Source organism: Ictalurus furcatus, chromosome 1 (genome assembly GCF_023375685.1).
Source record: "Ictalurus furcatus strain D&B chromosome 1, Billie_1.0, whole genome shotgun sequence".
Classification (NCBI taxonomy): Eukaryota; Metazoa; Chordata; class Actinopteri; order Siluriformes; family Ictaluridae; genus Ictalurus; species Ictalurus furcatus.
In genome coordinates, this window is record NC_071255.1 from 2240462 (window position 1) to 2265836 (window position 25375).

The following is a 25375-nucleotide window of genomic DNA, read 5'->3' on the forward strand; positions in this document are numbered from 1 at the left end:
CATTGCCCGCCTTCAGAACCTTGGATTAAATCAATCAGAGACAGAGACAGACCCTGAATAGGACTGTTATCTTTCTAAGACAGTGAACTGTATATACACTAATTTAAATTATGGGTTTTACATCCATTTTTGCATGTGAGTACTGATCAGATGAATATCACAATACAGCTTGGTTTCATTTAACAATATGAACATGAAAATAAAAATGTGATTAATAAAATAGTTAAAGGTAGTCTGTAAAGTCACATGGAAGGTTGTATCACAAGGTAGTGCCTGAGAAATATTTGGGATTTTTGTCTAAATGTTTTGAATCTATTGCTTATTAACCAACCCTGAAGGTTTGTATTACATAAGTTAGTCTCTTTGCTGACGTCCTTGAAGTATATACAGACATTCTGTAATCATTTTTTCCCCTCCATTTTCAAATGTTATTCATTGTCATGCAAACATTTTTTTTATTACAAATCATATCAGTAATGGATAATTTAATAGAATGCACATTAATAACAGTATGTATAAATACTGATTTATATTTATGCATATATTAATATTATTTATTATATGTACATTTTAATTGGATGATCAAGAGACTGCTTGATTAGAATGAATGGGAATAAAATTCTGCAGATTAAACCTCCATGTCTCTATGAAGCACTGAGCAAGATGGCGGCCAGGAATCCCGCGTGGCGACCCCTAGGGCCATTTCAGTGGTTACACCCTTGTCCAATAAAGAGCCATTCATTAGGGACTCCCATGACCCCTGACGTCACCTTCTGCCGCCCCACCCGCTCCAGTTCCGCTCGCGCGCTCCCAGTCCGCCCTCTCTCGTGATTCCTCAGTCAAGCCCCTTGCGCTTCCTCCACGCGCAGACAGAGGGAGATTCTGATTGGTCAGTTTGAGACTCTATCCACCCCCACACATACACACAAAAATAAAAATAAATAATAATGGAAGAAAAAAAAAAAAGAGAGAGACCTCGCATACCGTAAAACTTTTTAAGGATCCGTTATCTGAGCACGAGGAGCTAACACAGTTGGTTAACCCTGTGTAAAGTTCTGTTTGTGGTTCGTTTTCAATTAGCGGTTACAGTACCGGTACCGGTAATTGAAGCTACCGGTTTCTGCCTCGAGAAAGATATAATAAAAAAAACGACATGTTTTTGGTTTTCATTTGAGAAGACAGTAGAGATGAGGGTAGGATGTGGACGCAGTGAACTCACCCCGCACTCACCGTGAACACGGATTTAACGTTAACGGACTACCAGAGGACCAATTTTTCATCGTAGAGTCACATTGTACGGATTTAACGGAGATTTATTCGGTTTATTTGACAGATTTCCAACACTGGACCACCGCCTTCCCAGAGGCTCGTGACCAAAGTAAGTAAAACGATGGTTAATAATTACCGTTATTTTAAACTTTTGAATAAAAACTACACCAACACGTGCGTCGATGAGCGTGCAGTACAGGCGCGCGCGTGATGTAAACATCAGTTAGTCAGCTACAAAACTTCCAGTGACAACGTTAGCTTTCTTAGCTAGCTAGCTCGCGTTTAAATCGATAAAAATATTAAACCTCATATAAAACACATACACATACACATAAAGGATACTCGATTTAGACGCATTTGTGTGACGGTTACCGCCTGCAGAGTTATTTTATTTATGCAAATCTCTCGCACACACTTGCTTGACTGGATTCACTCCCCCCAAATAGACTTCGTAAATGGCTCCCTGTTTGAGAAGTAGTGCACTAGTTGTAGTGCACCTTGTATAAGGAGTAGGGACCTTTTCTTCTTTTTTTTTTAAACACCTAGTGCACTAGTTAACGGGTGGAAATTATTTAATACTGTGTGTATGTGTGTGTCTACTAAATTGTAGTGCACTTGTTTAAGAATTAGGGAATTGAGTCCTTAATGACTCCCTAATAAGTAGGACGTGTAGTGCACTAGATAGGGTACACACTTGATATAGTGCATGAGTTGTGTATCAAATGACTGTAGGGAGCTGAATCCTAAATGATTCACAAATCGATTTGATTCCTAAATGACTCCCTATTGGAGAATGTAATGAGTTGAATCCTAAATGATTCACAAATTGATTTGATTCCTAAATGACTCCTTGTTGGAGAATGTAATGAGTTGAATCCTAAATGATTCACAAATTGATTTGATTCCTAAATGACTCCTTGTTGGAGAATGTAGGGAGCTGAATCCTAATCCAGTTGGCTGGGAAGTCAAATCTGGACTGTGTTGGTTTACTCCACAACCTACTTCGGTGCACTATTTAAGGTACAAGTGTGTTTCGAACAAACAAATGCAGTTTACAATCCAATACTGGAGTCCTACTAATGTCACTCCGGGAAATACCAAATACAGGTACACGAGTTGCCTTTTATTTTACCTCAGGTTGTTCAATTATTGCTGCTAATTCAGTGCATCATTTTTTTTAATGTCCTGCTAGCACTTAACTTTGGCGTACCTTCCTGACAGTTTGATAGCTAGAGTGGTTCTAGCTTATCATCTAAACACCTATAGTATTGTGATCCGGCCTTACTGTGTGGGAGACATGAAGGAATAATTGTGTTTGTGTGTGTGCGTTTGATCTAAAACACACTACAGCAGCGGAAAGCACAAGCCGTCGTGGACCTATTTCTTTAAGTGGAATCACTCCCCTTAGCATTGACTTCTGATGGGTAATTAGCCATATGCATTGATATGATGTTTGCTCTTGCTGGTTAATACACGAGTTAACTTTACCTCCGAGTGTCTCCTTTATTTTTCTAAGTTATAGTCTAACACAAAGACACAACAAATTGACGATGAGTAAATTACGAACCTGTATATCGCTGGATACACGGTTATGAGATGTCAGATGGTCTCCGGAGGAAAAGAGGAGAGGATTAGTGAATCACACAGGCAGTCACTGCTAGAGAAAGGGTTGCGTGAGTAACGTTAATTGTGCATGGCACGTGGTAAAAGACGCTAATAAGCTAACGTGGAATTAACACAGTGGCCTTCGTCGGGAAAATAGATGAGTTCGACAGCGCTAATGAAGACTGGGAGGCGTATATTGAAAGGGTTGAACTGTATTTTGAAGCTAACGATGTGGATGCAGAGAAGAAAGTTTCTGTACTCCTTAGTCTCATGGGGGCTAAAACATACAATCTTTTACGCAACCTAGCAACCCCTGCAAAGCCAGCAAGCAAGACATTCAAACAAATTGTTGACATCTTACAAGGTCACTTGAACCCCAAGCCACTAGTGATAGCAGAAAGATTCATATTTCACAAAAGAAACCAGTCAAGGGAGGAGAGCATTTCTAAATACATGGCAGAACTACGCAAACTTTCACAGCATTGTGACTTCAAAGAGGGACTTTCTGATACATTAAGGGACAGGCTGGTATGTGGGATGCATTGTTCGAGCACACAGAAGAGGCTATTGTCGGAAAAAGACCTGGACTTAGAAAAAGCACTGGCCATTGCCATTTCAATGGAAACAGCAACCAAGGATGCATCGGAGCTATGAAAGAAGTGTGTAGAAAATGAAATGCACAAAATGTCCCTAAGCGGTGCAAAAACGCAGAAATGTTATAGATGTGGTAAATCCTCTCATGATGCAAATGATTATTGGTTCAAGGAAAAAGTCTGTGGAAAGTGTCACAGACAAGGCCACATAGAAAGAGTGTGAAAAACAGACAAAAAGCACGGTCAACAAGGAAAACCAGGTAAAGACAAAGGTTTCAAATACAAAACTAAACAAGTGCACAAAGTGTCTGAATGTGAAAACATATCAGAGAGCACTGGCTCTGACGAAGATGACCTGTCATGCCTAGAACTGCATAGCATGACTGAAACGGACAGGAAAATTATATGGATAACAACAAATGTGTCTGGTGTAAAACTGAAAATGGAGCTGGATACAGGCTCAGCTTTGTCTGTAAATTCTGAAGCTGTCTACAACAGATTGTTTTTCAAGCTACCGTTAGAAAAGCCCTCAGTCATGTTAAAGACGTACACAGGCGAAAAGGTGTCTCCTAAAGGAAAACTGAAGGTAGATGTCACATATGGTGGCAAAACACAGCAGCTGGAGCTTTATGTGTTGAAAAGTGGAGGACCAGCTCTTTTTGGATGGGAGTGGTTGAGAAAAATCTAGCTTGTCTGGCATACCATCAAAGCCCTCAGCATATCATCAACAGGTCTTAACAGCACTAACTGTAGCTCTAACCAAAGACTGTCGCAGCTCCTGAATGCTAATGCAAAAGTGTTTGAAAAGGGCACTGGTAAACTTAAAGGCATGAAGGCGAAAATTGAATTAAATGAAACCGTGATGGTGAGATTTCATAAAGCACGTCCAGTGCCCTATGCACTACGTCCTAAAGTAGATGCTGAACTTCAAAGCTTGGAGGCATCTGCCATTCTGTCCAAGGTTGACTGGAGTGATTGGGCTACACCCATCATGCCGATAATCAAGAAAGGCAAAGGTGGAGGTGTTCACATATGCGAGGACTTCACAGTGAGCATTAACCCTGTACTGCACACTTTGCAGTACCCCCTGCCACGAATTGAAGATATTTTCTCATCTCTGGCAGGAGGGGAGAAGTTTTCAATGGTTGACTTGTCACAGGCATATCTCCAAATGGAAGTTGAGGAGTCAAGCAAGAAGTACCTAACCATCAACACTCATAAGGGCCTGTACCAGTACAATCGTCTTGTGTTCGGTGTTGCATCGGCTCCAGCCATGTGGCAAAAAGCAATGGATCAGGTTCTTCAAGATATACCAGGGACACAGTGTTATCTTGACGACATAATTGTGACAGGCAGGAATGATGAAGAACATCTCCAAAACCTCAGCAAAGTGCTTACCAGGCTAAATGTGTATGGTCTACGAGCAAAGAAAGAGAAGTGTGAGTTTTTCAAGAGTGAAATCTCATATTATGGACATGTCATTGACAAACATGGCTTACACAAATCACAGGAGAAAGTTGAAGCTGTGCTGCAGGCACCTAGACCGGAAAACGTGTCACAACTTAGATCATATTTGGGCCTTGTAAACTATTATCACAAATTTCTCCCAAATCTTGCTATGGTGCTGCACCCACTAAATGCACTGTTACAGATAGCAACAAAATGGGAGTGGTCAGAAAAATGTGAGAAAGCATTCAAAGAGACAAAAAGACTGATAACCTCAGATGAACTCCTTATCCACTATGACCCATCACGACCCATCAGACTGGCATGTGATGCGTCTCCATATGGCATTGGTGCCGTTTTATCGCACACTATGGACGATGGATCTGAGCGTCCGATTGCATTCGCTTCAAGATCACTGACGAGTGCAGAACGCAATTATGCACAGATCGATCAAGAGGCTTTTAGTCTAGTATGGGGCATAAAGAAGTTCCATCACTACCTTTATGGCCAAAAGTTCATCTTAGTGACAGACCACCAGCCCCTTGTGTCCATCTTCAACCCCAGGAAAGGTATTCTGGTGATATCAGCCACACGGTTACAACGTTGGGCACTTTTCTTGGGAGCCCATTCCTACGACATAGAGTTTAAAGGTACCAAGATGCACAGTAACGCTGATGCTTTGTCACGCCTTCCACTGTCTACAACTGAGGAAGAAAAGCCTTCCACTCAGGGTCCAGAGGAAGTGTTCCATACAGCAGTGGTGGACCAGCTGCCGGTAACAAACACAGAGATACGAAAAGAAACGCGGAATGATCCAACACTGTCAAAAGTGTATGACCTCACCATACAGGATTGGCCAGCTCATGGAAATGTTATGTTCCCAGAGTTTTCCGTGAGACGTGAGCAACTGTCTGTGTGCCAAGGGACTCTGATGTGTGGCTCTCGTGTTATAGTTCCCGCTAAGTTCCATACTAGAGTGTTGGAGAACCTACATGAGGGTCACCTGGGTACAGTCAAGATGAAAAGCCTCACTCAAAGCTATGCGTGGTGGCCGGGAATAGATAGACAGATCGAGGATCTCACAAAATCCTGTTCAGGATGTCGTAACATTCAAAATGTACCTTCTCAGACACCCTTACATCCGTGGGAATGGCTGTCTGCACCATGGCAAAGGGTGCATATTGACTTTGCCGGGCCATTCATGAATTCCATGTTTCTAATTGCTGTGGACGCTCATTCAATGTGGCTCGAGGTCATACCAATGAAATCTACCACCTCAGAAAAGACTATTTCTGTTTTGAGGAGTATCTTCTCCAGAAACAGCCTACCTGAGCAAATTGTGAGTGACAACGGACCACAGTATACTTCAGACGAATTCAGACTTTTCATGAAGAGAAATGGCATTAAACACACCACCCGGCTACAAATGGGTTAGCTGAACGGTTTGCCCAAACATTCAAAAAGTCCATTAAAGCCATGGAGAAAGAGGACATTCCTCTGCAACATAAGGTGGATAACTTCCTTTTTGTATACCGGAACTCTGTGCATGCAACAACAAACCAGACGCCTGCAGTGCTGTTCATGAACAGACAACTGAGATCTCGCTTTGACCTTCTAAAACCTAACTTGCGACGGGAAGTGCAGAATAAACAGTTCAGCCAGTGGACAGGTAAAGCAGCAAGGAGTTTTGATGTTGGACAGCAAGTTTTAGCTCGTGATTATCGAGAGAACAAGTGGACACCTGGGCGGATAGCCACGAGAGCTGGTCCACTGATGTACAAAGTGGACGTTGGAGAGCATACGTGGAGACGTCATGTTGATCAAATACTGGATGCTCAGCCAAAGAACACCCCTGAACAGTCTGCATTCAATAAACCAGACACAGTCTGTCCACCAGAGTTATCACTTGTTTCTGATCATGACACTAACAAATGTATGACACCTGCAACAGAAACAGTCTCCCTTGAAAGAACCCTCATGTTACTCCACAAATATAGAGGCGCTACCCTGAAAGGAGCAGGGCGCCACCCAAAAGACTGGATCTGTAAAGAACCGACTTGGTATATATAGTTATAACCATAGTAGTTATAGTTTGTATCATAGACTGTTATAGTCATGGACTGTTTAAAAACAAGATTTGCAGAGAGCAATTTATAATGTTTTATTTTCTATTCATATGCGTTGCATACATCTAAAAGGGGAGGAGTGTAGTGTATAGAGCGGACCTATTTCTTTAAGTGGAATCACTCCCCTTAGCATTGACTTCTGATTGGTAATTAGCCATGCACATTGATATGTTGTTTGCTCTTGCTGGTTAATACACGGGTTAACTTTACCTCCGAGTGTCTCCTTTATTTTTCTAAGTTGTAGGCTAATACAAAGACACAAAACACACAAATCAGATACAGTGGATTCTTTCTCTCTCTCTCTCTCTCTCTCTCCCTATTTTTCTTCCTTGGGATAAGTCCTGCTGTTCTCTCTCTCTCTCTCTCTCTCTCTCTCTCTCTCTCAGGCTCAGTGGATCAGCAGTGTGAGTTAACGTGTCGGCCAGTCGGCTATTGTTTTTACGTTCGTCATTCGGAGCGAGTGAGAGACGAAAACCTGTGTGTTAATAACACCCCCAATGATGTGTGTGTGGGAGGCCGATGCCTGGTAAGAAAACATCACACACACACACACACACACACACACACTTATTTTACTCATCCAAGCTATAATTTACTGATTAAAGTGTCAAGCAAAGACACATAATATAATCTCTCTGTCTCTCTCTTTCTCTTTAGCTTCCTCTCAGAGTGAGGGGTGTGATGGCATGCTTGGCTCAGGTGTGGTGTGTGATCGGTGCAGCATGTGTGTGTGTGGGAGGCCGATGCCTGGTAAAAACACATCTCGCACACACACACACTAACGCTAATCTTGTCTGACTTCTATTTCGTGAACGGTCTTTCGTTCTTTCTTTTTCCTTTTGTCATCCCTCTTTCTCTATCATTCTTTCTCTTTCTCTCTCTTTTCCGTTTATTGTGTATGTCACTCTCTCATCTTTTTTTCCTTCTCGCATTCTCTTCTTTTTTTTTTTTTTAAACCCTTTTTTTCTATCCCTACCTCTCAATAGCTTGCCCAGGGTCAAAGGTCAGCGACAGGGCAGCCGACTGTCCAGCCAATCGCGTCCCGGACCGACGTTGAGGAAGTGAATATACACTAACATTTCAACAGCTCTGTTTTGGTAGCCACTTTAGCATCACAGCTCCAGTGCAAACATGTCTCTGCTGATCAACTACGTCTGGGGTAAAACGTAAATTGTGTGCATTTCTTTTCTAATCTTTTTTTCTTTTTTTAAAAATCTTTTGCTTTTTCTCAAAGTGAGAACTTTTTTTAAAATCCAGTATATGTTTGTTTTGTTTTAAAAGCACTAGAATTTTCTGCGTTTCTATGGCAACCTGGATGCCAAACTAAACCTACAATGATGAAGGTGCCTTTAATAAAGAAAAATTAGATTTGTGTCCATTTTGCTCATAAACTATCAGTACACCTGATTTTGTTCACATTCCTATCTATATATCTATACAAGTACACTACATAGTGGAAGACATAATACGCTTACACTCTGTCAAGTGCACTAGATGTCCAATAGCCATGCATGACTTGCCATAATTCAGTTATTCAGTTAAATAATGCCTCCTACACCCTATCTAGGGCACTATACATACAGCTACGAGTCAGCCATATTTGATTCCAGCGCGCTTGTGCAGGAAGTATGGAGCTAAATCCCAAAATGTTTCATATTAGACGTGTAGTGCACTACATAGGGTGCAGCAATTTTCATACCTCATAAGTGCAATTATTTAGGGAGCAGGGAGCTTAAATACATTGGGGCGGAGCTACACTTTCTATACATTTTGCACTACATCGGGTGCCATTATTTTTCTTCTAATCCTCTAGTTGACATATAATGCACTATGTAAGGGGTATTATTTCATTCCCTGTGAAATGCATGAATTTCTTTGCAGTGCACTTTATGGGATTAAAGAAAAAAAAAAGAAATGGCACCCCATGTAGTGCACTATATAGAATTTTAGCTCTGCCTTAACATGGTAGTGCACTTTATATGAAATAATAACACCTACTCCCTGTGTAGTCCACTAAATGTCCACGAGGGAACTATGGATTCTGGTCATTACTCCCTGTGCACTACTTAGGTTAAATAAATTTGTTTAAAAAAAGAATACAATTGGAAAATACAACAAGGCTGTTTAAACACAACAAGGCTGTAGTAGAAGTTTTTCTGTTCTGCTTGATGTCATTTAATGCCCCAGACAACCTCTGTAGTCCCATTTAGCCACTTGTTAGCAACAGTCTTTTCAAGACATGTAAAAGCTTTTGAAAAAAATCCTGAGTGGGGTAGTACTTGTAGCAATGTGGCTCGTTTCGCAACAACTATGCCACCCCGAGAAAACGGGGAAAATAACCCAAATAAAGACACACAAGTACGTTCCACTTAGAACAGGTAAGAGGCATGGGTTTCCATACAAAAATACATTTTATTTTGAAGTTAAAAAGACTGGCCAAGAATTATAAAAAAAAAAAACAGCAACCAACACAGTCAGGTATTGGTCAAATAAAACAGTCACAAGAAGAAATTAACAATAATCATAGGAGAGCTGAGGCTTCCTGAAGGGCAGGCTAGTACGATAGCACCAGCTGTACAAAAGGGAAAAGAACCCCACTAATCAGAATCATACCCACAAAAATTCACTGCAGATAAATACAGCAGTAATAACGACCCTTAATTAAGTAAAGCCTAAGGTGCAGCAAAGAACCCCCCCAGCCTCAGGAAGCACTCAGCTCCTACAAGGAGAAAACAAAAAAAACACAAAGTCAATTACAATATGCTCAAAGCAGACAAACAAAAGAATAAAACAAAACAAAGACAAACTTACTGTCACAAAAACACAGACATAACCCCGAGCTCAAACTGATTACAGGTAGCAAGTTTACCAAGACTGACCAAAACCAGCAGAATTGATAAAGACTGTTACAACAGTTGAGTTCAATAAAACTGATCTTAGTGACAGTAACAAACATAAGTAAAAGCAAAACAAACTGAAGCAGCAAAACCAAACAGAATCAAGCAGCAACGTGGCTCCACGAGTGAGGGGGAGGAGCTATACCGCAATGACCACATCTCACTCAGCCCGCCTAAATGCATGCAAAATCGAGGACCCTAAGAACAAACGGGTGTTACAACCTCAATTTGGAAAGCATGCAAACTCATTTAGCTCGAGTAATAGAACTAAACAATTTACCTACCGTGATCCGATGACAGTACTCACGATGGCACATACGAAAATCTTGATAGCTTCTTTAATAGTTGTGACGGCAACAGCTGGCGCTCCGACCGGAGCTACGTTAAACTACCATGCTACAAAGATGGGAGCCTTGACGGCACACCACACCTGCACAGTCTCGGTAGCTTAACGTTACACTAAACAAGTAAATCGCATGGTAAGTAGACAGTGCTAGCATCAAACAGCTAAGCGTCAAAGCTAAAAACACATACCTCTGTAGTCCATAGCAACGAAAGGAAGGGACAGGTATTCAACCATGACGCATTCTGGGAGGCATAAACAACCACTTGTATACTGTGGTAGGGAGAGAGCCCATTGGCCACGTAGTTAATAAGGGTGACGTTTTAACCACGACACACACCTCACTACATACTGATGTATTTTATGGTGTAGTGTAAAACATGAACATATATTGAGCTTGTGTTAACCACAGACCTTATTTCAGGCATTTAACCAAAAAACCCATTCAAAACCCAACTGACTTCGGAATGAAGGATGTCAAGTGCACAGGAAAATTAAGTCGAGATCACGAGAAAACAACAGGAAAAAAAAGGAATAATGCATGGCCGCTTAGGGCTTCCGTACTATGCAGGGGGCTATGGAACAATTTGAAATGCAGCCTGATTACTGTATAGCTAGCTAAAGAATCAAAATGGGGCCAATCCCCAATGCTTAGACATGGGACTGGTTTCGAAACGTTTTCCGTATTGGCATTTGTACTCGGACTTGTCTTGGTCTCGGGCAGTGGTCTCCCTAAATACAGTCTTGGTCTCAACCGAGGACTCTGTATTTCGAGTGGGCTCTTTGAATAAAATCATATATTAAAATCAATTTTAACAAAGGCTTTTCATATTGTTTTCCGTTTGCCAGACTTCTTCATGTTACTTTCTGAGAACTGAGGTTGTATCACGTAGGAATCACGTTGTTAGGATTTAGGCCTCATCACGGTACTGAGACAGCGCTGGTTAAAGTGGTAAATGACTCACTACTGACTTCTAATCAGGGTGGTCTCCTTGCATGTGTTGCCCGACCTTAACGCAGCTTTGATACCGTAGATCACGATGTTCTATCAAGATAGACTACAAAATGTTGTCCAAGGTAAGGGAATGGCTCCTTCCTGGTTCAGGTCTTATTACTAATCGTCATCAGTTTGTAGATTAAAATAAATATAATACATTCAAAGATGATTTGATTACATTAATAACGAATACGTTTTTTCACCATCTTTATTTATTGTTTATTGCATCCATTCTTCATCATTCTTCAGCATCTGCATGTTAGCTGTCATTCTGTTTCGCCTCCTCCTTCACTACCAGGGACAGGGATTAACACCTGGAAATTCTCGTGTGTGCTTATGCCTAGATCTTCACCACAAAGTCATATTACATGACACCCATTGCTAGCTAGGATTGTTACTGCTAGCTTAGCTGTTAGCAATGTACATAATATATAGGCTGTTGTTTGCTATCTTGTTGTTTGCTCAGTCAAGCCCATGCTTTGTGCTGTCAGCACTACAGAGCTAGAATGTGCGCTTCCCTCGCTTGTCCTCCCACTGAATAATATAAGATCCTCGGCTACTATGTCAGGCAATGGCACGGTGCGCACTGCATGTGTCAGGACGTTGGACTTGCTGTTGTTTTTTTTGTGTTTTTTTCCTGCTGTCTGTGATCAGTATTATTGCTGTCACCTGTGTCTCATCAGAGTTGGGTGTAACGCGTAACTGTATTCAGATTAATTTTTACATGCAGTAATCAGTAATGCAATCAGATTACAATTTTAAATTCCCTTGTCTATTTTAAGTTTCCCTGTTCCATAGTTGGTGTTCAGTGTTGCTACTGTAGGCCAACCCTACGTGTCTCAAGAAAGTTTTTTCTGTTTTTGTGATTTTATTTTTCTCTCCTGATAATCTTTTTGTTGGATTACTTCTTTGAGGTTAATTTTGTGTTGTGAATTTTATGTTGGATTATTTATTCTTTGGATTTACCGACTGAACTGTGTGGATAACATTTGTTTCTTGTTTTTTGTTTTTTACCCCAACTTTTACCCCGTTTTGAGTTCATCTCTACACTTGGGCTCATCCCCTCTCCAATGGCCCACTGATGGAGCATCTGATTCTCACGCTGCTGACCTGAGTGGAGTCCAAGCCCTGACAGCATGAAGCATGCAGAATGGCTCTACACAGTTTGCCCTGCATTCCGGGACTTATCTTTGACCCTGAGGCTCCTCGAATCCAAGCTTTGTGTGATAGATCTGTGAAAATACACAGTTAATGTAGCAGCTTGAATATTTGCTTCTAAATATCCATGTGTGAAGGTGTGTGTGTGTGTGTGTGTGTGTGTGTGTGTGTGTGTGTGAGGTCCTGTATTTACTTAACTGACCCACAACTTGCACATGGTGTGCTACAGCAGTGATGACTTGGTGAGAGGAAAAACTTACCATTAGTAGCTCTCTGAACCTCTGAATAGTTTCCTTCATCTTTTTGTATTGCATCTTCAGGATACGGTAAGCCTCCCGCTCTTGTTCTGTCTCCTAAAACACAGCCATGGTGCAGAAGAGGTTGCAACCTTGAGAGCTTAATGTTCGCGTCTACAATGGGCCTCTTCCATTCAATGCAACATCTAGCGTCTTTTTTTTTCCCCCCGTTTTAATTTATTTATTCATTTACATGTGATTCATTTTCATGTGATTCATTTACCTTTTCTCTTCTCTCCTCCCTTCCCTTTCCCAAATATTTCATTGAGAAGAAAAAAACAAAAAAAAACAACAAAGGAAAACAAAATTAAAAGTACCAACCATAAATATTATTACACAATAAATATTATAAAACCCAAGAACAGGCACAAAAATTTAAGTGGGAAGTGTCTGTAACTCCATAAAGTATACAATAAAGGGATGCCATTTATGAAAAAAATTATTATATCTAAGTTAGGAGCGTATACAATACCTGTCTTTGCATTAGAGTACCAGCAACTATAATATATCTACCGTTCGCATCAGTGATAACGTTAGTGGACGAAAACTGTAACCTTTTGTCAATTAAAATAGCGACCCCTCCTACTTTCAAATTAAAGTTTGAGTGGAAGACGTTTCAAATGTGTAAAAACCTTAGATCTCTTGACAGGATTACCTCTGACGTTCCAACAAATAAATCTTAAAGGCGTGCCTGTCCCAGCCGGAGTGGGACCCCCCCTCCCCCCAACACACCCAAAGTCTCCATAAAACAAAGGGAGACAGCAGTGTTTCCCACCAAGAGTTGTCCACAATGTGAAAACAACTCAAAGAGTAAGCCGAACTAAGCAACTAAATTACCTAAACAAAAAAAAAAAATCCAGTAAGAGAAAAGTCCCCTACTGACTTCAAATCTGATAAATAGTCTGCGCACTTTAACAAATATAATGTCCTTACCTTTTAAAGACTTGTAACAAATAATATAACACAGTGTAGCACGTAAAGATGAGCAAACAACACTAATAAAATGAAATAAACTCTAACCCAGTCAGAGCATCAAAACAGAGAAGCACATTAATACAGAAGTAAATTTAAGAGGAGTGAGTCCACAAAATCTAGACGAAGTAATGCACCGACAATATCTTCAATAAGAATCCGAATTCTGTAGAGCTGGAAGGCCGAGTGCAAAAAAAGAATAAAAGTGAAAAAAACTCCACTATATAGGTGATGCAGTTCACCCCAATATGAAGAGTTTAACATAGTCTCCTGCTTCCTCCGCTGAAATAAAGTCCTTCTGAACACCGTTATATGTAATGCGAAGCCCAGCTGGGTGAAGTATTCCATAGCGAGCTCCCTCAATACCACGAAGTTGACGCCGAACCTCGTTAAACGCGGCCCGGGCCCGGGCTGTCTTGGCTGTGTAGTCAGGGAAAACGGAGATGGTCAAATCCCTCGTTTTAATCTGCTGGATCTCTCTCGCACGACGTAAAATGTCAACACAGTTACTGTGATAGTGGAATCTGCACACAATAGCTCGTGGTCGTTCACCAGGCTTGGGCTTTGGCTGAAGGGTCCGGTGGGACCGGTCCAAAACCGGCTCCTTCTCCAGACCAAACGCCTCTTTTAACAAGGCCGCTACAGCAGCAGTTGTACAGGTGTCAGCGCCCTCTGGAACTCCCACTATCCTAACGTTATTGCGCCGTGACCTCGACTCCAAATCCTCACATTTATTCTCTAATTGAGTCACGGTCGCAGTGAGAGACTCGATAGTAGTCTTCATATGAACTATGTCATCGGTGCAACCGGAGAGCGCGTGCCCCATTTCCCCAACAGTACCTTTCAGTGTTGATATGTTAGCCTCGGTAGCGACTTTATCACCAGCCTGCTGTGTTTTCACGGCCTGCAGGTCAAGCCGGATAGTAGACAGCGCATCCCTGAACAACGCCTGAAACTCCTTTTTAAAAATATGTCCTTCCTCAGTGAAGCCAGCAACTCAAGCTTGAGTGCGGCGAAGTCAGGGTCACTGCTCGGGGACGCGGATTCAGGGGGAGAAGGGGACTCGCTCACGGCGCGCACACTAGGTCTCAGTCGTGTCTGAATGCTACCACGGCTTTTCATGTTCTTTCCAGACATCTTAACGTGCCACAAAGTTAAAAGTGCAAATAAGGAAACGAAGTAGAATAAGTCAAAATATATTATATGACCAAAAAGCACTAATTAATTACGATTTTAATCGGAATCAGCAGGAGCCTCCAACTTCGCATCTTACTCCATCGAACACCGAATTCGAATTTTTTCAACATCTAGCATCTTATACTAAAAGTATGTTCAGGTACACACTGAATAGCTTGTGGTGTAACTCCTCATTCACAATTTCTCACTTTATTTCAAACTGCCTAATGCAGGGATTGACTTACCTGCTTTATAGCGTCGCAGTGCATCTCTCCATCAGAGAGCATTATCTCCAGCTCCCGCACTGAGTCTCGCAGTGTGTGCAAATGGTATTTCAGGTCCAATATTTCATTCTTCATCTTAGCCTTGGACTGCATCGCTTCCTCCTGCAGCTTGTCAGCTGCAGCCAGAGAGACCTGGAAATATAACAGCCAAAGTTTGTTGCCTTTATTTGCTTCTACACACACAAACACTTTTGAGGACATGCCTGAAGTTTTTCATGGACAAAGGGCAAAATGTTCCCAAAACATGAATAAACAAGAATTCACACACACACACACACACACACACACACACACACACACACACACACACAGTCAGAGAGTTCACAATGTCATGGCTACTACATGAGAAAAACTTATATGGGTCGGGTAGGTATGACCTGTGGAGTAACTCATCATGTTGCATGAACATCATGAATCCTCACATTATTTCAAAAGGAACTGCTTCATGAAACGATTGTCTTATTTACCGGCATTTCATCACACTTCGTGCGTGTCTCAGAGTGCTCTTCCTTCAGCTGCTGCACTGAGCCTTGCAGCGTGTTCACCTGGGACTGCAGGTCAGACTTCTCTTTCTCCAACTGAGCATTGGACTCCATGACTTCTTTGTATTTCCTCTCAGCTTCAGCCAGACAGGCCTGCTCTCGTTTACGCTCCTAAAACACAGCCACGGAGCAAAAGAGGCTTAAACTTTTGTGCTTGCTGTTCACATCTACAGTTAACCTCTTGGGTTTATGAAGATGTGTATTAAACAGACACAGATAAGGTATATAGAATCTGCTTCTGAGAGCAAATTTTTTTTGCTTCACAATGGCTTTATTTGGGTGAACTTTGACGTGTAAATTCACGAGTCTTGGTCTTGTGAGCGAATATAAAAACGTGTAGATGGGACTGTGGTGTCTTTTGGTTATTATTAATTAGTGCTCACTTGAGAGTTTTGCCTTTGCTCTTTTCTTACTGCTTTTTGTTCTTACACTAAGGTTTTGTTTTAAAAATTATGGTTAAATTATGACACACAATGTACTATAGTAGTCATGAGTGAGAGGTTAACATACCGTTAGTAACTCAACGTGCTGTTCCTTCAGTGTACCGTGTGCTTGAAGTTCTAACTCATGGTCCTAAAACACAGTCATGGAGAGGAAGACATTCAGAATTTGGTACTAATAGGCTACGTAACTTCAATGCATCTTCAAAGTACAGGAAATTTTGAGGACTTCAGACAGGACATAACATTAAACAGATTCAAGGTCCAGTTCTGTTGGCCAGACATTCGTAATGATGTTCAGAGCTGGTCTAACAGCCTGCCCTGGACATCGGTTGGTGAATTCTCCTGCCACTCCAAAAACACCACTGCGCCCCCTTCCATTAATTGAGATCACCTTCGAAGGAATTGGCCTGGTTCACAAAGTTCACAAAGAGTTACAAAGGCAACTTTTTTGTGTTAGTCCTGGTATAACTGGATTATACAGTCACTCACCAAACACAAGAAAAAGTAGTTTGGGAAGAGCTCTAGTCCATTCCAGACATAGGGGGTAATCGAGGAGTCCCACAGTGACTGGTCCTTGTGCCCAAGATGGACAGAGCTCATAGTTCTGTGTGTATTTTTGGAAAGTCAACTCAGTGTCCATGTTTGATGCACATCCAAATGCACTGACAACTGCTCAACCAGTTAAGAGTGGCTTGCTTCACTGAATTTTGACCCATCGCTGACTTCCAGGGTTTTCCCTCATGTCTGACTTCATCTAGGTGAATGTTGATTTTGTTGGTGAATGTGTGATTTCGCTCAGACTGAATTTTGGCTTATTGGTTTCATTAAAGGTCAAACTTACATTTAGTATAGTTGTACTCATTAAACTCAGTTTGTCCCTCATGCTTCTCAATTGCTCACACTCCTAAAACAGCCATGGGGAAAAAAGAGAGGTTCAAACTTCAGTGCTTAATATTTATATCTACAACATCTTATAGTAAAAATACAGTTTTTATTTTGGTCAAGTACATATAGCCTGTGGTGTAACTCATTATGCTGCACCTTTGATTCTTTACATTATTTCTAAAGGAACTGCTGTAAGTATTTTCACTTACCCTTGTTACCGTTCTGAGCGCTCCCTGCAGATCACCCACTTTTCTGTGCAGAGTGCTCAGCTCAGCTCTCAAGTTATTCTGTGTGTCAACTGACTCATAGTAGTCCGTTACCAAAAATTCATAATGCCTCTCAGCTTCAGCCAGAGAAGCCTGGAAGTTCAAAAAACAAAACTTGTTGGCATTATTTATAAAAAAAATTTTATACACTCATAGTCATTTCAAGTCAAGACTCAATTCATCATTTGTCAGAACAGACTGAAATGTTCTGGTTCTGGTTTCATAAAAAGAAAGTCATACCTGAAGTAAGTCTATTTCCAGATTTAAAGTTTTCTCCCGCTCATTGGCAGTGGCCAACACGTACTCAAGAATGTGTTTTGTTTTCTCGTAATTCTATTTGACCAAAAATAGCATGTTGAGTTAGAAATACATGATATATATGCGTCTTTGCATTATTTCTAAAGGAAATGCTTAATGCAAGTTTTTCCTCACTTACCTTTGTTGCCTCAGCACACTTATTTGTCATTTCCTGCATGGAGCTTTGCAGTATGCCCATCTTGGACATCAGGTCAAAGGTCTCATTCTCCAGATGAGCATTGGACTCCATTGCCTGCTTGTATTTCCTCTCAACCTCTGCCAGAGATACCTTTTTTTTTCGTACACAAGTACTTGACATTACTTGTCGGAACAAACTGAAATGTTTTGTGGGAAAAAATGGCAATATGTCCCCAAAGAAGGTGACTAAACATGAATGCAAGGACACACACAAAACATAATAACATCGTGGTAACGTGAGAAGAAAAACTTACCTTTAGGATACTGTGATCCTTCACCTCTCCCTCGCACACCTAAAACACAACCATGGTGCAGAAGAGGTTTCAACTTTAGTATTTAATGTTCAAATCTACGATGAGCCTCTTCAGTTCAACTGAGACAGAGTACTGTAACAGGCATGACTTAGTGAGAGGGCTTGCCTTGAGTAACTCGTCACACGTTTTTAAAGTTGTCTTCATCTCTTCGCAGTGGGACTCCAGGATTCTGTGAGCCTCCTGCTCTTGCTCCAGCTCCTAAAACACAGCGTAGAGACCAAAGAGGTTTAAACTTGAGCGCTACAATGGGCCACGTCCATTCCATTACAAATGAAACCCAGCATCTGAAATTCAAGTACATATAGCCTGAGATGTAACTCACTATCTTCACAAGTCTTTACAGTATTTCTAAAGCAGTGGTCAACAACCCTCTTCCTGGAGATCTACCTTCCTTAAGACTTTAGCTCCAATCATAATCTTGCTGACCTGACCATCTAATCATTGCTTTAAGAAGATCTTGATCACCTAAAACAGGTGTGTTAGATTTTGGTTGGAGGTGAAACCAGCAGGAAGGTAGATCTCAAGGAAGAGGGTTGGTGACGACTGATCTAAAGGAATTTTCTCACTTACCGTCATTATCTCATTACACCTCATCCGGGTCTGAGCAAGCTCTTCGTCCAACAGCTGCACACAGTCTTCCAGTGTGTTCACTTTAGACATCAGGTAGGAGTTATTTAAATTAATATCTCCTACCTGAGTGTTGGTCTCCATATTCTCCAGCTGATTGTTGATCTCCATCGTCTGCTCAGCTTCAGCCAGAGAGTCCTGGAAAAACAACCAAAGCTTTATTTACTTCCACATGCATTCAGACACTTTTGAGGACTCTGCTTATCCTTTGTCCCAAAGAAAGATTACAATATGTTTTTCACAGTCTAAACAAAACCAGGTGACCATACAAACAGGTTAATTTTAGATTGATTAATGTTTATATCAATCATTTATCAATGATTAATGTATTAATCAATAATTGATTGAAATGAGATATTGGGTGATGCCAGTGGGCAAATTATATTAGCAGGGGATTTGAATTAAATATTCGGAGCAACTTTGGACAAAAGCAGCTATAAAGAACCATTAGTGCCCAGAGACAGAGCTCACAATCCATGTGATACAGATTTGGAGTGTTTGGAGGTGATGGATATTTGGAGATTTTAAAAGAGGAGGAGTTCTCAGGAGATCTAGCAGATCTCTCAGTTCCTTTTTCTTACAAATTACTATGAATGTCGAGAAAGAGCTGGTAAAGTCATTCAATATAATACCAGCAATTATTAATTTAAAAAAAAAGCTCTTCTGCTAATGCCAACATTAATATTGGCACCCTTGGTAAATATGAGCAAAGAAGGCTGTGAAAATTTGTCTTTATTGTTGAACCCTTTGATCTTTTGTTAAAAAAATTCACAATTCAAACAATTGCAAAGAAAGCACAGGTTCCCTTTCAAAGGGAACTCCACGTTGCGTTAGCTGAACGCTGTGGGAAGCGTCCTCTCACATGACCGGTATATGAAGCTTGTGTAACATCATGCCTATTTATAGGCCTGCTGTGATCAGGTGACGTGGCAATTAAGCGCATCGCGTGATATATAAACAACACCTGTGAACCGCGCCGTCAGCCTTATTATCTTCAGCAAGACTGCATGTCGGTCATTTGTGTAACGCTCACAAAAAGACTTAATTTCCTCTCTATCTTTTCTCAAAAAAAGGACAATCTCTTTTCTTTTCTGTCCTTTAAAAAAAAAAAAAGGGGAGAAAAGTATGAGTGAGAGAGTTCAGGAAGTGTGATACGACTTGCTCCCGTTTCATCACGGGGAGGACTGCACGATTTCTGTAAGTGTCTAAGGATGGTGCACGCAACGGCAGCCCCCGAGAGGTCTGACTGTGCGCATTGTGAACGCCTTACAATTAGGCAGCTCTGCTCGCGACTCGCTCTCTTCTCGGAAGATGAAGCTAGTTGGGTTGCAGAGTCTTGCAGATCTTGAGCCAGAAGGGTGTGCTAAAACCTGAGCGCAGCATATAAAGAGCAGCCTGAAGTGATTACTAAGGCTGGATGATCTTTTTTCTCCCCAGTGAAAATAAATCCCTCACACTGCAGAAAACGCCCCAGTTTTCCAGAAGTGCATGACAAAATATCACGCATCTGGGGTAAAGCCAGGCATAAGCCATTTTTATAACCCCACGATGTCGGATTATTCGGTCATCATGGGGAATGAACGGCATGGCTATTTAGCTATGCTGAAGGTGGAGGAGGCACTTGCGAGCTACCTCTCTCCATCGACAGCAGGTAATTTAGGCCGGCTTTGCCATCCAAACCATGTAAGGCCACCGTGGCATTGGTGGGCAAGGCCTATACAGTAGTGGGTCTTGCTTGTGGGTCACTGCAAACAATGGAAGTGTTGCAGGCCTACCAAGCAGACCTGCTGAGTGAGCTCAACATAGGGTGGCATTCAGCCAGTTCCTTCCCTGTTGGCTCGAGTTCAGCACTAGTGCAAGGGAGGCACAGAAGGTGAGTACGGCAGCACACCTCCCCCCGCAGACAGCCAGGGGGACCGGGCAGCCACAGTTGCGACCTGCTACTAGGTCTGATCTGAGAATGGTCATAAAGGCCAGGCAGACAAAGAAGGAGCGGTCCCGAGGGGCCGTGGAGGGACGTATCAGGCGACATGAGGTTGTTAGGGTAGTTATCCCCCAGTACTACTGTAGGGCCTCCCCTAGCCAAGGCTGTTCCAAGTTCTCTGGTCAGCGAGCTGTCACAAGGCAACGAAAATCTGATGCTTTCCCTCCAATACAATGTGGAAATGTTAACGTGACTAAAAGACCATCTGGCAGCGTGGTAACTACTGCCAAATGTGTCTCCATGGGTTCTGTCTACCGTAGAAAGTAGCCAGCACAGAGCAGAGCCCGACGTTAGCACAGGAAGTAAGATCCTTCTTGGACAAAGGGGCCATAGAACATGTACCCCATTCCTTGAGGGAGGGAGGTTTTTACAGCCATTATTTTCTGGTCTGCAAAAAAAGAGAGGAGTGTGTAGCCAGTTTTAGATCTGCGTCATCTGAACTGTACTCTTCGGACATACAGGTTCAAGATGCTGATGCCCAAACTTATCGTTCCACAGATTCAGCTTGAGGACTGGTTTGTGACGATAGATCTAAAAGGTGCATATTTCCACATAGAAATATTGCCCAGTCACAGGAAGTTCCTGAGGTTTGCGTTTGGAGGCAACATGTACCAATATTGGGTTCTTCCCTTCAGGCTAGCTCTATCTCCTCGCACCTTCACAAAGTGCATGGATGTCATTCTGGCTCCATTGTGACTCCAGGTCATCCGTGTACTACACTACCTGGATGACCGTTTAATTCTAGCACGATCCAGGGAACCGGCAGATCAACATCAAGATGTTGTTCTCGCCCACATGAAGAGCTTGGGGCTCAGGTTGAACCTCAGAAAAGTATGCTTTCTCCAGTGCAGTGGACAACTTTTCTAGGGGTTATAAGGATTCTACTATGATGAGGCTGTTTCTATCCCCAACATGCGTAGGGTCAATCCTGTCAACATTGAGCAAGATAAAGCTGAATTTTGGCATCCCCTCCAGTCTCTACGAGAGACTGTTGGAGCTTATGGCAGCAGCAGCCAACATCATACCGTTGGGCCTATTGCACAGGAGACCGTTACAGTGGTGGCTGAAAAGTTTGGGGTTCCATCCGAGGATGAAACCTCTGAGAGTAATCAGTGTCATGTGCCGATACCTACGTGCTCTGAGAATTTGGAAGTGTCCCCAGTTTCTAGTCTTGGGTCACAATATAGGGGTGTCTCCTAATCGCAAGACTGTAATGACAGACACCTCTCTCACGGGCTGGGGAGCAGTCTTAGACGGCTGTCCAGCTCACGGTCTCTGGAGTGGCCCTCATCCGGAGTGGCATATAAATTGCCTAGAAATGCGGACCATATTTCTAGCACTGAAATTCTTTCTTCCTCAATTGAGAGGCCACCATGTGTTGACAGAGAACACAGCGGTGGTCTCATATATCGACCAACAGGGAGGATTATGTTCGCGCCCCCTGTTCAGGCAGGCGCAACTAATTCTTCTCTGCGCAGAGGGAAACTTTTTGTCAGTGAGTGCAATGTACAGTCTGGGCAACTGGGATGTGGGGGCAGACATCCTGTTGAGGCAGGGGCTAAGGCCCAGGGATTGATGGCTCCATCCACAAGTGGTGGAGTCCATATGGTGGAGGTTTGGCCAAGCGGAAGTGGATGTGTTCGCCTCCGAGGAGACAACACACTGCCCGCTGTGGTTCACCCTCACTCCTCCTGCATCATTAAGGCTGGACGCCATGGTGCACATGTGGCCAAGGTCACATCTATATGCTTTTCCCCCGATCGCTCTGCTCCCACAAGTTCTAGTGAGAGTTTGCCAACACTGTCTACGTCTGCTGCTAGTAGCACCTTATTGGCCAGCTCGAATATAGTTCTCAGAGACTATATCCCTGCTAGACAGCACTCCTTTGGAGATTCCCATCCGCAGGGATCTATTGTCTCAAGCTGGAGGGTTGATTTATCACCCTCAGCCGGAACTATGGAAACTGTGGGTCTGGCCCCGGAGGGGCACCAGCTCATAGATTCTGGTCTCACAACTGAGGTTGTAGAGACCATGTAGAATGCTAGAATGGCATCCATGACGAAATTGTATGTGCTCAAGTGGCAACTTTTTGTCTCGTGTTGTGAGGAACATCAGCTAGACCCAACGAACTGCGCAATAGCTATAGTCCTGGAGGTCTTACAAGGACGTTTCTCAGCAGGGTAGGTACAATCAGGGTCTACATGGCCACCATTTCGGCCAGCCACGCCCCTATTGATAGAGCCTCTGTGGGGGCAACATCCTCTAATTTTCTCTGGTCCTGGTAGGTCTGTCAGGTGCCGCATTTGAGCCCTTAGGGTCAGCCTCTGACAGGCTTCTGACTCTAAAGGTAGCTCTTCTGCTGACCCTAACATCTCTCAAGCGAGTAGGAGAGTGTGAGGGAAATTACTAATTTTTACTTTGTAATAATTTTGTTCTTGTTCTGTTCATGTTCATCAGAGGATAACGCCTAAGAAGGCCATGTCATGTCACTGAGAGCAGTACAGAATGTTTATCTGCTTACAGAGACACAAACATGTTCTTCTGTTCAAGGTTCATCTGCACATCTTCTAAGTGTTACGCCACGGCTGGCAGATGGCACTGCGATGCAGCTTCAGACTACACACATGACTCTTGTTTTGGTTCGTTCGCTTCCTGCTTAGACATTGGCTTATGTGCGAGGGTGTAGCTTGATTTGAGCCAGGTGTCTGTGTTTAATTTAATTATGTAGGCTATTTAAACCCCTCGTGTGGCTGCGCACTTTGCGCAGTATTATTAGTTGTAACGTTCTTAATGTTTAGCGCGTATAGCTATAGCGCCGTGTGCTAGTGCAGTAGCTAATGCGTGTAGTATGCTAGCGGTCTCATGTCCCTGTTCTGTTCTCGAGTAAAGCCTAGACTATAGTCCCATGTTTGATCCAGATAGTCCTGTCCAACATAGACCGTGTTTCTTGTGTTTGTTTGTTTGTTTGTTTATTAATAAAGACAGCGCTCCTGCGCTTACTTCCTGCCAACTGTCCTGTGTATCGTTACAGAATACTGCGCCTGAGCAATGGAAGTAGCAGGAGAACCCCGAGTCGGAAAGTTTCTTTACTTCTGGAACTTCCCGACAATGGAGGAATACTACGCCTGGCAGCGCAAGCAGCAGGAGGAGCACCAAGCTGCGGTAAGGAGGCAGCAGGTCGAGTATGAAGCTGCACTATGGAGGCAGCAGCAGGATTTGCGGTGGAAGCAGCGGATGGAAGAAGCAGATCGGCTGCTCCGCGGCATGGAGGAAGCGCTTCGCCCTCGTCTCGTGGAGCGGAACAACGCTCCACCTTGCTGCCGTACGGAAGATCCAGTCACGCTGCCCAGGCCGGAACTGAAGGCCAGCCCAGAACTTTTTTTGAGGGGGGCAATGGGGACAGCAGAGCTCCAGCCTGAGGCCTATGGGGAGGCCTCAGCTGTGGAGCTCCCGCCTGAGGTCAACATGGCAACCTCAGAGCTACAGCTTGAGGCCTGTGGGGACGTCTCAGCTGTGGAGCTCCTGCCCGCCGAAGAAGCTGTCCCGCTGCCCTGCCCGGCCGAGGAGGCCGTCCCGCTGCCCTGCCCGGCCGAGGAGGCCATCCCGCTGCCCTGCCCAGCCGAGGAGGCCGTCCTCCTGCCCTGCCCAGCTGAGGAAGCTGTCCTGCCGTCAAGTGCTGCCGGGGGTGGTGCCCAGTGTTCCAACGCCGTTGGGGGTGGTGCCCCGCCAGTCTGCTGCCCGGCGGAGGCCTCCTCATTTTCCGTGGCAGCGAGAGACAGCTTTCCCAGGGGCCCAGGACCCCCGTTGGAAGGGGGTTGTTGGGGCTCCGGGAGGAGCGCCTTTGGAGGGGGGTTCTGTTATGCCACGGCTGGCAGATGGCACTGCGACGCAGCTTCGGACTATACACGTGACACTTGTTTTGGTTCGTTCGCTTCCTGTTTAGACATTGGCTTATGTGCGAGGGTGTAGCTTGATTTGAGCCAGGTGTCTGTGTTTAGTTTAATCATGTAGGCTATTTAAACCCCTTGTGTGGCTGCGCACTTCGCGCAGTATTATTAGTTGTAACGTTCTTAATGTTTAGCGCGTATAGCTATAGCGCCGTGTGTTAGTGCAGTAGCTAATGCGTGTAGCATGCTAACGGTCTCATGTCCCTGTTCTGTTCTCGAGTAAAGTCTAGACTATAGTCCCATGTTTGATCCAGATAGTCCTGTCCAACATAGACCGCGTTTCTTGTGTTTGTTTGTTTATTAATAAAGACAGCGCTCCTGCGCTTACCTCCTGCCAACTGTCCTGTGTATTGTTACACTAAGACCCTAAAACAAAGCCTGTTTGTACTGCTCTGCCAAGTGTGTCATGCTCTGCCTTTCATATATATATATCACATATATATACTCTCATTATTCTATCCTGCTTTCTTCTATCCTGTATTAACCATCTTTCTGTAATAAACTTTTTTTTACCTTCACAGGAAAAGTCTGCGTGTGTTGTCTAATTTCCACGACAATTTGGCGTCTCCTGGCTGGGCTGAGCGAGTCTTTTCAGCTTTTCTCGACAAGAAGTAAACTGGAGTCTGTGTTGCAGGCAGGCGGTTTGCCCTTTGTTGTGCAGAGCGAAAGACCAATGCAGCCTTACCACTGACTGGTAGGAATCTTCAAGA

At 43.2% G+C, this 25375-nt stretch overlaps 2 protein-coding genes across 12 annotated transcripts; one reads left to right on the top strand and one right to left on the bottom strand.

Annotated features, from left to right (window-relative positions):
* The first annotated feature begins 562 nt into the window (after positions 1-562).
* Positions 563-25130, top strand: LOC128623956 (skin secretory protein xP2-like). Of its 3 annotated transcripts, XR_008388717.1 has the most exons (4): positions 563-1378; positions 7426-7565; positions 7697-7789; positions 8026-8132. XR_008388717.1 is itself a non-coding variant. In XM_053651218.1 (3 exons), exon 3 carries the CDS (start codon positions 23767-23769, stop codon positions 24685-24687), a length of 921 nt encoding a protein of 306 aa, XP_053507193.1. In that variant the 5' UTR covers positions 7456-7565; positions 7697-7789; positions 23750-23766; the 3' UTR covers positions 24688-25130. The 3 variants fall into 3 exon arrangements, 2 of the variants coding, with proteins under 2 accessions (XP_053507193.1, XP_053507272.1); XM_053651218.1 differs by lacking the exons at positions 563-1378; positions 8026-8132 and adding an exon at positions 23750-25130 and having other exon boundaries at positions 7456-7565; XM_053651297.1 differs by lacking the exons at positions 563-1378; positions 7426-7565; positions 7697-7789; positions 8026-8132 and adding exons at positions 22896-23357; positions 23750-25130.
* On the bottom strand, positions 9272-25375 carry LOC128623537 (leucine-rich repeat flightless-interacting protein 2-like). 9 transcript variants are annotated; one of them, XR_008388611.1, is made up of 16 exons: positions 25179-25375; positions 18678-18872; positions 18213-18305; positions 18048-18086; positions 17735-17884; positions 17539-17631; positions 17242-17391; positions 16989-17051; positions 16215-16277; positions 15630-15815; positions 15124-15294; positions 12954-12972; positions 12695-12787; positions 12387-12508; positions 10221-10552; positions 9272-10134 (listed from the first exon to the last, which is right to left on the bottom strand). XR_008388611.1 is itself a non-coding variant. In XM_053650814.1 (16 exons), exons 2-16 carry the CDS (start codon positions 18843-18845, stop codon positions 10391-10393), a joined length of 1497 nt encoding a protein of 498 aa, XP_053506789.1. In that variant the 5' UTR covers positions 18846-18872; positions 25179-25375; the 3' UTR covers positions 9272-10390. The 9 variants fall into 9 exon arrangements, 6 of the variants coding, with proteins under 6 accessions (XP_053506789.1, XP_053506647.1, XP_053506842.1 ...); XR_008388619.1 differs by having other exon boundaries at positions 10217-10552; XM_053650814.1 differs by having other exon boundaries at positions 9272-10395; positions 10471-10552.

Bases quoted from the DNA above. Each gene is read 5' to 3' on its own strand.
- LOC128623537 (XM_053650672.1), bottom strand. From the start codon at position 18,845: ATGGAGATCAACAATCAGCTGGAGAATATGGAGACCAACACTCAGGTA. The intron at 17,632-17,734 runs GTAAGTGAGGAA...TTGGTCAAATAG, and splicing joins AGTGTGCTGAGGCAACAAAG to AATTACGAGAAAACAAAACA. The intron at 16,278-16,988 runs GTAAGTTTGACC...ACTGTGTTTTAG, and splicing joins TGAGTACAACTATACTAAAT to GACCATGAGTTAGAACTTCA.
- LOC128623956 (XM_053651218.1), top strand. From the start codon at position 23,767: ATGGAAGTAGCAGGAGAACCCCGAGTCGGAAAGTTTCTTTACTTCTGG.